The sequence below is a fragment of the Brassica napus genome, chromosome C1 (assembly GCF_020379485.1).
Source record: "Brassica napus cultivar Da-Ae chromosome C1, Da-Ae, whole genome shotgun sequence".
Lineage (NCBI taxonomy): Eukaryota > Viridiplantae > Streptophyta > Magnoliopsida > Brassicales > Brassicaceae > Brassica > Brassica napus.
This window is the reverse complement of record NC_063444.1, coordinates 19491423-19504376: the sequence shown is the minus strand read 5'-3', so window position 1 is coordinate 19504376 and position 12954 is coordinate 19491423. Positions and strand designations below refer to the sequence as shown.

Below are 12954 nucleotides of genomic sequence, written 5' to 3'. Positions count from 1 at the left end.
CGAGGGTTTATAAGAAAATGGACTCAGTGCTTTACCCATATCGCAGACGATTATCATGAATGAGCCGTCATGGTTAGGTTGCCATAGATGAAGTGTCATAGACGGACCGTCTCGGGTGAGCTGTCATCGACATACTTCTGATTCCGATCAGACTTCTTACTCTTGGATGGTTGCGCGAACGATCTGTGAGGACAGTGTTCTGAACCATCGGAGCAAGTTGCCATGGATGAAGTGTCAATCGACAATACACCGTCTCGGGTGAGCTGTCATCGACATACTTCTGATTCCGATCAGACTTCTTACTCTGGGATGGTTGTGCGAACGATCTGTGAGGACAGTGTTCTGAACCATCGGAGCAAGTTGCCATGGATGAAGTGTCAATCGACAAACTACCAAAGACAAGTCGCCATAGACATCATCATGAACGTACCGCCATGAGCGAACCATCACAATAAAATCGTCACGGGTGGACGTGTCTTCGCGGTATCACGTCATGCTCGAGACTTGCGAGCAATCCGAGTGACTGCGAGAGAGCGATCCGAGCGGAGTAACTGCGAGAGAGCTATCCATGACGAGTAACCGCAGAGAGCGAGTCGAGTGACCGCAAGAAAGCGAGTCGAGTGACCGCGAGAGATCGATCCGAGTGACTGCGAGAGAGCGATCCAAGCCGAGTATCTACGAGAGAGCTATCCATGACGGGTAACCACAAAGAGCGAGTCAAGTGACTGCAAGAGAGCGAGTCAAGTGACAGCGAGAGATCGATCCGAGGGACTGCGAGAGAACGATCTGCGCCGAGTAACTGCGAGAGAGCTATCCATGACGAGTAACCGCAAAGAGCGAGTCGAGTGACCACAAGAGAGAGAGTCTAGTGACCGCGAGATATCGATCCGAGTGACTGCGAGAGAGCGATCCAAGCCGAGTATCTGCGAGAGAGATATCCATGACGAGTAACTGCAAAGAGCGAGTCGAGTGACCGCAAAAGAGCGAGTCGAGTGACCGCGATCTGCACCGAGTAACTACGAAAGAGCTATCCATGATGAGTAACCGCAAAGAACGAGTCGCGTGACCGCAAGAGAGCGAGTCAAGTGACTGTGAGAGATCAATCCGAGTGACTGCGAGAGAGCGATCCAAGCCGAGTAACTGCGAGAGAGCTACCCATGACGAGTAACCGCAAAGAGCGAGTCGAGTGACCGCAAGAGAGCAAGTCGAGTGACCGCGAGAGAGAGATCCGAGCGACCGCGAGAGAGAGAGATCCGAGCGACTGCGGGAGAACGATCTGTGCTGAATAACAGCAAGATAGATCGATCTGAGTAACTACGAGAGAACGATCTGCACCGAGTGAAGAGAGCGAGCGAGTGACTGCGAGAGAACGAGCCAAGCGACTGCGAGAGATCGAGTCGAGCGACTGCGAGAGATCGAATCGAGCGACAGCGAGAGAACGATCTACGCCGAGTGAGGAGATCGAGCGAGTGACCGCGAGAGATCGAGCCAAGAGACTGCACGAGAACGATCTGCACCGAGTGACCACGAGAGAACGATCTGCGCCGAGTGACGACAGAACGGCCGAGTGACGACAAAATGATCGAGTGATGACAGAACGGTCGAGTGACGACAGAACGGTCGAGTGACGACAGAACGATCTGCGCCTAGTGAGGAGAGCGAGCGAGTGACCGCGAGAGATCGAGCCAAGCGACTGCACGAAAATGATCTGCGCCGAGTGACCACGAGAGATCGAGTCGAGCGACTGCGAGAGAACGATCTGCGCCGAGTGACGACAGAACAGTCGAGTGACGACAAAACGATCGTACGACAACAGAACAGACTCCAGTTTAATCTTCTTCGAAGTTACATCCCCATGCCCCACGGTTGGTGCAGATCGTTCTAGCGCAGTCGCTTGGCTCGATCCCTGGCGGTCACTCGCTCTCTCTCCTCACTCGGCGCAGATCGTTCTGTCGTCACTCGACCGTTCTGTCGTCACTCGACCGTTCTGTCGTCACTCGACCGTTCTGTCATCACTTGATCGTTTTATCGTCACTCGACCGTTCTGTCGTCACTCGGCGTAGATCGTTTTCTCGCGGTCGCTCGACTCGATCTCTCGCGGTCACTCAGTGCAGATCGTTCTCGCACAATCGCTTGGCTCGATCTCTCGCAGTACCTTGGCTCGATCTCTCGCGGTCACTCGCTCGATCTCCTCACTCGGCGCAGATCGTTCTCTCGCAGTCGCTCGATTCAATCTCTCGCAGTCGCTCGGCTCGATCTCTCGCAGTCGCTTGGCTCGATCTCTCGCAGTCACTCGCTCGCTCTCCTCACTCGGCGCAGATCATTCTCTCGCAGTTACTCGGATCGATCTATCTTGCAGTTATTCGGCACAGATTGTTCTCTCGTAGTCGCTTGGATCTTTCTCTCGCGGTCACTCGACTCGCTCTCTTGCGGTCACTCAACTCGCTCTTTGTGGTTACTCATCATGGATAGCTCTCTCGCAGTTACTCGGCTTGGATTGCTCTGTCGCAGTCACTCAGATCGATCTCTCGCGGTCACTCGACTCGCTCTCTTGCGGTCACTCGACTCGCTCTTTGCGGTTACTCATCATGGATAGCTCTCTCGCAGTTACTCGGTGCAGATCGCGGTCACTCGACTCTCTATTTGCGATTACTTGTCATTCATATCTCTCTCGGAGATACTCGGCTTGGATCGCTCTCTCGCAGTCACTCGGATCGATCTATCGCGGTCACTCGACTCGCTCTCTTGCGGTCACTTGACTCGCTCTTTGCGGTTACTCGTCATGGATAGCTCTCTCGCAGTTACTCGGCGCAGATCGTTCTTTCGCAGTCCCTCAGATCGATCTCTCGCGGTCACTTGACTCGCTCTCTTGCAGTCACTCGACTCGCTCTTTGCGGTTACTCGTCATGGATAGCTCTCTCGTAGATACTCGGCTTGGATCGCTCTCTCGCAGTCACTCGGATCGATCTCTCGCGGTCACTCGACTCGCTCTCTTGCGGTCACTCGACTCGCTCTTTGCGGTTACTCGTCATGGATAGCTCTCTCGCAGTACCTCGGCTTGGACTGCTCTCTCGCAATCACTCGTATTGCTCGCAAGTCTTGAGCATGACGTGATACCGCGAAGACACGTCCACCCGTGATGATTTGATTGTGATGGTTCGCTCATGGCGGTACGTTCATGATGATGTCTATAGCGACTTGTCTTTGGCAGTTTGTCGATTGACACTTCATCCATGGCAACTTGCTCCGATGGTTCATAACACTGTCCTCACAGATCGTTCACGCAACCATCCCGGAGTAAGAATTCTGATCGGAATCTGAAGTATGTCGATGACAGCTCGCCCGAGACGGTCCGTCTATGACACTTCATCTATGGCAACCTAACCATGACGGCCCATTCATGATAATCGTCTGCGACATGGGTAAAGCACTGAGTCCATTTTCTTATAAACCCTCTTCGTAAAATTCATTGAGATCAACTCCATCTCTCTCAACGAACTTGGGGGCTTACTGTTGGACATGGACTTTGTCCCCAACAAGGCTTAAGATAATGGACTCAGCCCATTTAAAAGGGGGGTCACTAGGAAACCCTATTCCTTTTCTTTCTATAAATAAGGAGCCAACCTCTTTTGAGACTCTCTTGGACTCTCTTTTGGTTTCTCCTCCATCTCTCTCTACTTCTAGAGAGAGAAACATTTCAACACATGCTTTCATCTAGGCACTTGTGATTCTTTGTTGTAGAACTACGATTGGCTTGATCCCCTTTCGGGGTACGTAGGCAACCCTTCGCCGGCTATAATCATTAAACACTTTTTTTTATTCTCTTCCATCAAGTTCAAGCTCAGCATGAAGACTTCTCCTAACCCCACCGACGAGTCCTCGTCTCTTTCATTCACTAGTTTGTTGACAGTTCTCAGATCAAACATTACTGCCCTATAAAAAAGTGAAACAATGATTTAATTTACAAATTCTGCAAGTTTGAGTTAACTCATTCCAAAAACATACTTCAACAGTTGACAAATGGTAATCCACATTTCTTGTGTTTGCTTTTAAATTCTGATTATGCTACATTTTACTAGTATCAAACTTTATATTAAAATTAACGTTAAAAAAAGAATTACACTTCTGCTACTTTAACATTGTAACATTTTATTGTATAGTTATTTAATTAAAAATGTTTGCTATTTTCTCTTTAGATTATTATGATATTTTACCATTCATAGTTGTCTAGAGCATTTGTCGTTTTATGTTACTGGTTTGTATATTATTTTCTTGATCAAACTGGTTTGTATATAACACTTTTATTTTCCTATATCAAAAATAGAAGATAGCAAAACAAAACACTCCCTAAGTACACGCCTGTATGATTTCTTCTACGATGGACCAAGTGTCATTAGGGGTAAAAAGAGATGAGGACTTTCCTTCTCTCTCTCTCGGTAATATCACAGCGAAAGTTGCCTTCCTGGAGACTAACATTTTAATATTAAATTATTAACACAAATGTTTGAATACACTAATTAATCAGCGAAACTGAAGTGAGAGACAAATGAGAAAAACAAAACAAAAAGCACTAAAACACTTTTTAATAATTTGTTGTCTAAATAAGTAACAATCTACGGCATGAAAAGCTTGTCGCTACACTTGCACCGCCAAGCTTCAGGATAATACTCTAATGGAATGCTCATACCGGGCTGTATCGGTACGTGAAGCGGTGTACACGGCTGACATTTCCCACACTTCGATCTACACGTCGGTGGTGATGAACCAGGTCCGCCAAACCGCTTATTCCCCGTAAGATGACCGTGAAAATCCGACCCGGTTCTTTGACCAAGCCATCCACCTGGATTAACAATCGATTTAATTCGCTCTTTATTAAACATCAAAAATCAATTAAGGATTGAGCTTAAAAAGGTAACTAGCTTATTTAATTAATCAAACAAAAGTTTACTGAGCTTTGTATGAAATTACCTCAGAAAATCAAGAAATTCCATGTTCATGTCGCAAGAAAATCAGTCTTTCAATACTCTTTCTTAAAGCAAAGAAAATCACTTTCAATACTTAGTGTGAGATTATTGTGTTCTTACCCGCTGAGACTGTGGAGGCGGCCAAGAAGAGGTGGAGGAGAGCAAATGTGGCGAGTGCAGCAAAGATAAAGCGACGGCGGCCACGGCGACGGAGAGCGCCCATTAGCAAGAACCGGCGAGAATGCGAACGTTAGCTGAGACAAGTGTGTGGCTATTTGTTGTTTATGTTCCTTTTAACGGGAGAGATATTTTTGGGGTTTATGTTTGTGTGTTTAGGATTTGGGGTTATTCATTTGGTCTTATGTTAAAAAGAACTCAAGACAGAGAGTGCGTGAACAGTGTATTGAATAGACACATGAAGCTTTGGAATCCAGTTCTTAAATACAAATTGTTATTGTCTTTCTTTTGTTTTCTTTCTATTTGACTGTATTTACTATTTAGTTATTTACTCTTGTTTTGACTCTTCAGTAACACCTTTTTTTCCATTTAAATTTTATTAAAGGTTTTGTTTTCTTTCTATTTGACTGTATTTACTATTTAGTTATTTACTCTTGTTTTGACTCTTCAGTAACACTTTTTTTTCCATTTAAATTTTATTAAAGGGTCAAAGCCCAAAGGACCAAGCCCACGTCACGGTACAAAGATAAACACACCATAAAACCCAAAACAGAATGGCAAACTAAAAGAGATCACTTTGGACCTTAAGCCTATCAACCTAAACCCGGAAAGCGCCACTTTATTCACGAGTGTTGCGTGGACGGGACACGTGTTGGATCCCTCACCAGCGAGGAACACGCGTCACAAGGCCGCCACATCTTGACCGAAACACCACTCGAGGGGCACATGTCCTAAGATCGAAGCTGCCTCACTTCACCGGCATGCAAATCACCGTCCCCGCACTAATCGGACATCCACCGGAATGTGACATCATCTTCCGCCGGAGTCAGAGAAAAAGCACGACCGAACTCCACCATGAAAGCCAGCCAAAACCGTTGAAAACTATAGATCTTGAACCATGGATCTACGCTTCGAAGAGTACATCAACCATCTGCGACCGAGCCAAGAAAAAAAAACCTGGAATCTCATATCGAGAGTCGATTGGGCAACGAAAACTGATTCCAGAGACAACCCGGAGGGAAAGCCGACGAAAGAACCGTGCTGTCAGAGCCACCAATTCCCGAGAGCGAAAGCCGGCGAAACCGGTGATGTCAACCGTTTCCCGGAGACGAAAGATGGAGACAACAGTGTAGAAGGAATCACCGCTTCCCAGAACCAAACTTGATAATTACAGAGATGGAGTTGTAAGATCTTCGGTTGAGGTTTCAGCTCATCTTTTCCTCTGTGTCGGATTTAGGAGAGGGAACAGAGCAGAAGGAGAGAGAAACCTACTCTTCAATAACACTCTAGAGCAACCCGAATGGTAGTTTATTACCAGGAAATTCTAAGATTATATATAGGTTTGTTTATCTATTAATAATAGCAATCTTAATTAATTCCAAAAGTTGTGAATTCCTATTATGTTGAAATGTTGTTTTTTTAAGTCGTCAAAAAGGTTATGTATTTTCTAAAAATTGACAAAAAAACATTAACATTAAGAATTGTGTCTTTTCATTAAAAATGATATTAGGTTTTTGATGAAGTTAAATATTCAAAAATGTCTTTGTACAATTCTTTATCTCAAGAGTTGTGTATTAGTTATTGCAATGAGTTATGTTGTCTCATATCTACAAATAATAGGAATTCTAATAAATGTTGAAAGGGTGTGTTTTTTTCACTTTTATAACTATTTAAAACAAAAAGTTGTATATTTTCATTTAAGTAACTATTAAAAACAAAAAGGTTGTGTGTTTTCACTTTTGTAACTATTGAAAACAAAAAGTTGCATCTTTTCATTCAAGCAACTGTTAAAAACAAAAGGTTGTGTCTTTCTAATTATAAAAACAATTAATTTACCAAAAAAAACAAATCACCCAAATATTTATAGACAAATTTAATATTATTTTAAATATAATAATAATATGAATCCTAATTAATGTTTTAAAAGGTTGAGTTTTTTTCACTCATAAACAAAATGTTATGTCTTTTCATTCAAGCAACTATTGAAAACAAAAGGTTGTGTCATTTAATTATAAAAATAATTAAATTATCCAAAAATAAAATTACCCCAAATATTTATAGACAAATTTAGTATTATTTAAATGTATATAAAATTAAAAAAGAAAATGAACTAAAAGATAACTCATCAAAACATTATTCAAATTTTAAGATAAGAACATATATCCTCAAATATTTTGAGAATCTAAACATTGCATTTGTTCAGTTACCGAAAAAAAAACATTGCATTTGTTTTTAAGAGATTGTTAAAATGTATAAAAGGTGTGTTTTAATAAAAATGATTTTTCATGTTAAAAATACAATAAATTTAACATATTGTTAAAAAGTATAAAATATATCTTTTTATCATAAATTGTTCTAATAATTTTCTAAGTTATTTTTTGTCTACAGATGTGTTTTTCATTTTTAAAACTGCATAAATTTTTAAGGATTCTCAAAATTGCTGAAGATAATATTTTTATCCTAAAATATGCATAACCTTTTAATGAGTTATGTTTTTGTTCATTTTCCTATCTATTTTATATACATTTAAAGAGTATAAAAATTATCTATAAATATTTAGATAATTTAGTTTTTGGATAATTTAAATTTTTTATGATATATATCTATAAACTATGCAACTATTGATGATTGTAGTCTTTAGATATAAGCTATTATAACTATGATAAACCGTTGCAACTGTTCATAGTGGTAAATTTTGGTGATGAACCATTGCAAGGTTTGGTGTTAACAATTACAATTCTTACTAACCATTGCAATGCTTGGTTATTAATCATTCCAACCTTTAACTGTCTATATAAAGAGTTGTGGAATCGTATGTATTGACAAATCATGACGAAAAACAAATAAGAAGTAGCGATAAAAAATAAGATCCACCTTTTCAATTGATCATCAAAGATCTCATGAAAGAAACAAATTAAACACAAAAAAATTAGTTGTCATTCATGTATCATAGCATAATCATTTTATATTGTGTTAATATTTCATAACACAAAATACATTTTCTTAAAATGCAGCGGAAACATTTTAAATTTAACATTTTTTACATAGCATTTTAAATGAGTAAAATACTATAAATTTACATGTTCCTTAACCATATGGAACAGTTACCTAACAAACAAACACTAACCGTTAATTATTCCTTTTTAACATCTTAACGACAACCATTTTCATTGTTGCCATAACCGTACGATGACATCAGATATCATATACATAACATAAAATACATCTATGCTTCATGTAATCTTAAGCAAAACACAACACTTAGTTTCCCTATAGTGTTCTATCCAATCAGAAATCATAAGTAATAAAAGGAGGATATCCTCCTCAACCAGGCTGTCCACGTAGCCAATTTTAATCAACCAATTAGATATACTGTTTTTGCCATGTCATTGTGTGTTGCCTTTGTTGGGCTTACCGTGATTTTTTTTTTAAAAACAATGTTTGATATGAATGGGCCTCAAGCCCAACACATCATGCAAAAGACACGGCGCCGACCACACCATTTCGACCCTCTCTTTCGCATTTCTCCAACCCTAATACCCGAGACGATTCTTCATCCCCTTTGTCGATTCTTCATCCTTTTGCTCCTCCTCTTCTTTGATCCGTTTCGCGATCTGACCCCTAAACAATCAATACATCTTTCACTTCGTTCTCTCTTTACTCTCATTTATGGATTCGTTTTGCCTTTCTCCTTCAGATTTTGTTTATAAATCTCTTGATCCGCCTTTTTTCCTTCAGATTTTGTTTATACAACTCTTGATCCAAGTCTTATTTCGATTAAGCTTCGTTGCAATGAGTTCCAACGGAAAATCCACCTCCGAGAAACCAAAAGCCGTTGAGTCTGACTCCTCTCCCGGACCGATCAAACCCATCGGAACACCCTCTGTCTCATCCGGCCACTCAATAGGCGATCCCCATTCGAAGCGAGCCAAAGGTGAAGCGTCGGTGACCTCCGGTCTGACCAAACTCAGCGGCAAACCCGCTATCTCTTCCGGCGTCTTTATCGGCGAACCTAAATCGAAGAACCCCAATGGTAAGAACTCTTATCGTTTCCTTATGAAATTATAGAGTCCGTTTGATTTCTATAAAAAAAATGGAGAGTATGAAGCTATGACGTTTAAAACAATGAGATGAATAAAATGATTTTTTTTAAAAAGATAATTTTTATACTACAGAAAATAGAAAAGCATGTGAAATTGTGGATTTTTAGTTCCTTTTTTGATGATGGCAACGTTCGTATTCCTATCAGACCATAAAAATTATAGAGTCCGTCTGATTACCTTAAAAAATTAGAGAGTTTAAAGCTTTGAGGTTTAAAACTATAGACTCTGTTTGATTACCTTAAAAAAATAGAGAGTCTAAAGCTTTGAGGTATAAAACAACGAGATGAATAAGATGATTTTTTATGGCATATAGTGTTTATACTACAGAAAATATAAAAGCATGTGAAATTGTGGTACGTAGTTTAGTTTCCTTTTTGTTGATGGCAACGTTCGTATTCCTATGCAGGTATGAAGACTGGTGTCTCTTCACGTGTTAGAGGCAAAGCCGTTGTCTCCTCTGGCGCCAAGGGAAAAGCCATTGTCTCGGCAGAGGTTGTGGCTTACAAATGTGTGAAATACGGAGCTCATGACGGCGAGCTGAGGTTTCGGTTGATCCATTTCTGGGAAGCTCGAAATGTTGTGACAAAAGTGCTTCTAGGTCTCGAGATGCTTCTCATCGACCAAGAGGTATAAACCGAGTTCTATATTACAACTTAGTTTAGAAATGATGCTGATAAACATTTTAGAATCAGACTTATTGTTCTATTATTTTGTACTTTAGTGCATTCATAGCAAGTGTTTGCTTTTGTTGATATTACAATAAACTATAATTTTGTTGTTGATGCATTTCTAAGATCTCATCTCTAGCATTTCTGATTAATTTCTTTTATTATGATGATAACAGGAGACTGTCATTCAGGGTTTCATCCCAGCTGGGAGGATAGACACTTATTTGCCACACATGAGAGCTGGTGGCATTTACAGACTCAACAGCTTTTTCGGATCTAACAACAAGACTTTGTATCGTGTTGAGGATCCAAGTTTCACCATCACATTCTCATCGACTTCTGTCCTCTCTGATCTAGAGGACAGTTCGGCATGTTTCCCTGAGGATCGTTTCCGGTTCCATGGATATGAGGAGTTCGATGCTGCCTGCGACTTGCGAGGGGATCTTTATGGTAAGGTCTCACTGGTATATAGGATAATGTTACTCTAATTCGATCAGATATATTCAGCCTTCTTTGTCTAGGATAGTGTTAAGATCCATACTTACGTTTTTGGTTACATTGTGTGTTTATGATATATAAAGCATTGAGTTTGCTTTTTATTTTGCAGATTATGTTGGCCATATCAAGCTTGTGAATGGGCAGGTTCTCAGTGACACTCTCGTGCTAGATGATACCGAAATAGCTTCTTTGCGCCGAGTTCTGCTTCATGTTCAAACACATGAGTAAGCTAATCTGTATTATTTTCATATTCATGAGCTGTCTCTCTATTCACACATGTTTTTGTATGTTATAGCGATCCAGTGATGAAGTTGTACCTATGAGACAAGGCCGCCTCCGATTTCAGTGAGAGATTCAAAGCATCTGGAGGAACTGCACGTGTTATTTTAGTCACTACCTTGAACCCAAAGCGACTTGGAGGTCTGTATTAGCAATTTTTCTTATTTTTTAGAATTACATAGGATGGTCAGGGAATATTATCTGGTTAGGTTGGCTTTGAGGAATAGAACTGTATTTGGTAGAAGTTGAGCGTATTGGCTATGAGTAACCGATAGGCTCTGTTATGGAAAATTTTACATCACATTTTACGTTATAACTTTCATCTGTCTTATAACAATGGATTTGTTACAGGTGCTCTAGCTCTCTCCTCCATGACGCCATCACGTGTGTTTTTGGACACTGATGTCCAAGCAACCCGAGATTATCTCACTTGGTAATCTTTCTTTTATTTAAAATTGTTAGTCGTTATTCCATCATTGTTTTTGATGTTTGTACGTTGGCCTCAGGATGAACACGAATCTAGATGTTGCTAACAGAGTTGACGCAGACATTGTCACTAAGACTGAGACAATGACCATAGGCGAGCTATTTTCCTATATGAAGCAGGAAGATGCGAAGGTTGTTCAGTACCAATTGGTGACACATCTAATATGATTATCTTGATTCCTTATTTAATCGTTTACCATTTTGCAGGTTGCTTGGTTTGAGTGCATAGCAACCATTGGAGATGTTGCGCACGGCTCATCATGGTATTACATAGGCTGTGGTGGGTGCCACACTAAGGCAACCAAAGGGCCTACTAGCCTTATGTGTAAGAAATGTGGGAAAACCGAAATTGTTGGTGTTGCACAGTAAGTGACTCAGATCTACTTAAACTCATACTTCAATGCACTATTCTTACTCTGCTTATGACACAGGTACTTGGCGAAGATCTCCGTGTATGATAATGATGATCAAGCGTCTTTTGTGCTCCTTGGTGGTGCTGGATATGAGTTATCTGGTAAGAAAGCTTCTGAATTGGTTGAGGATTATTTCGAGGTAATTACAAACCCGTGTGCTTTTGTTATTTAGAACTGTATTTTCCAAGATAATTAGGGGTATATAGTGACAATTGATTACTTTGTGTAGGCCAATGAGGATGTAGGGGATGATCACTTGGTTCCGGTACCTCAAGCTCTTATCGATACAATAGGACAGACCCGCAAATTCGTTGTGAAGGTGTCAAATCACAATTTAACTGGCAAGACCCAAGCTTTGACTGTGACAAAGGTGCTCACTCCAGAAGTTCCAGAAGTTGAAGCCAATTTCGAAGGAAATGTGGCTGTACCAGACGCACAAGAAACTTTGGACAAGGAAGTTGCTGGTGATGGTCCTTCCACATTCTTTGGGAGTGTGAAGAGGGCTGCTGGTCAGGCTGACGCAGAGGATCCCAAGCGAGCAAGAAGTGGCTAGGATATGTTACATGTTGGTTTTTATGGTTACTAAAACTCACGCTTTGTTTTTTTTTTTAGTCTCAGACTTTGTTTTTGCACCATTAAACTATCCTTCTTACATATATGTTGTCTCTACTTAGTGTTTTTACTTCAAGTTTGATGTTTGAACATTTTAGTTTTGTTGGATTTGAGGCTTTCACGAATTTGGTTGTTTTAAGAAAAAATGTGTTCGATAGTATCTACGGTTTTGATTTTAGGCAAACATGTAACATCATACAAAATTATAAGATTTTGGTTAAATAATAGTAGTTATGGAATAATAAGGATACACACCATTAACTCTAAGATTGATTATACAATCTACTAACCGGCTAATCAAACATAAGAAATCGAATAGAATATTCAATCACGATATATTCAATCACCAACCAAACATTCTTTATGATCGCATTAAGTAAAATAGAAAACATAATATTATGTTTCCATAAACGAACGTGATTGCCGAACGTTTTTGCACCGAATTGATATGATTAAAAATACTTCCAAGCGTAAGAGTTAATCACATCCATATTCCATCTTCCTCATAGAGACAAGTCCTCTTTCACACGATCGAACCACTACTACACGTACCATTGGAGAATGGAAAACCAACCTCCTACCACCCCTGTGGAAATTGGAGGTAAACAATCTTTTCTCGCTATCAAAGTATTCCTTATTACTAAGTTTTGTTGGTGAATCTCTTTAGTAATCTTCACAATCATTCAAGATTGACTTCTCACAAAATTATCACTCTCTAATGCACAATCGTTCCAAATATGCTCACCTTTTAAAT

The 12954-nt window shown here is 40.4% G+C and overlaps 2 protein-coding genes across 2 annotated transcripts; one reads left to right on the top strand and one right to left on the bottom strand.

The window, feature by feature from the left end:
* Window positions 1–4459: 4459 nt before the first annotated feature.
* On the bottom strand, window positions 4460–5391 carry LOC106370772 (EPIDERMAL PATTERNING FACTOR-like protein 4). The gene is made up of 2 exons (XM_013810763.3): window positions 5085–5391; window positions 4460–4840 (listed from the first exon to the last, which is right to left on the bottom strand). The coding sequence occupies exons 1-2, from the start codon at window positions 5185–5187 to the stop codon at window positions 4614–4616; spliced, it is 330 nt and encodes a 109-aa protein (XP_013666217.1). The 5' UTR covers window positions 5188–5391; the 3' UTR covers window positions 4460–4613.
* A 3542-nt stretch (window positions 5392–8933) lies between these two features.
* On the top strand, window positions 8934–12141 carry LOC106370799. The gene is made up of 10 exons (XM_022693994.2): window positions 8934–9174; window positions 9651–9871; window positions 10089–10362; window positions 10520–10620; window positions 10740–10830; window positions 11041–11122; window positions 11196–11325; window positions 11383–11540; window positions 11607–11727; window positions 11818–12141. The coding sequence occupies exons 1-10, from the start codon at window positions 8934–8936 to the stop codon at window positions 12139–12141; spliced, it is 1743 nt and encodes a 580-aa protein (XP_022549715.2).
* The last annotated feature ends 813 nt before the right edge of the window (window positions 12142–12954 follow it).

What these genes read in the sequence shown, in the direction of transcription:
- LOC106370772 (XM_013810763.3), bottom strand. Translation starts at nt 5,187, where the DNA reads ATGGGCGCTCTCCGTCGCCGTGGCCGCCGTCGCTTTATCTTTGCTGCA. An exon ending in CGCCTCCACAGTCTCAGCGG is followed by an intron (nt 4,841 to 5,084) that starts GTAAGAACACAA and finishes TTGTTAATCCAG; the next exon opens with GTGGATGGCTTGGTCAAAGA.
- LOC106370799 (XM_022693994.2), top strand. Translation starts at nt 8,934, where the DNA reads ATGAGTTCCAACGGAAAATCCACCTCCGAGAAACCAAAAGCCGTTGAG. An exon ending in TAAATCGAAGAACCCCAATG is followed by an intron (nt 9,175 to 9,650) that starts GTAAGAACTCTT and finishes ATTCCTATGCAG; the next exon opens with GTATGAAGACTGGTGTCTCT. An exon ending in TGCTTCTCATCGACCAAGAG is followed by an intron (nt 9,872 to 10,088) that starts GTATAAACCGAG and finishes TGATGATAACAG; the next exon opens with GAGACTGTCATTCAGGGTTT.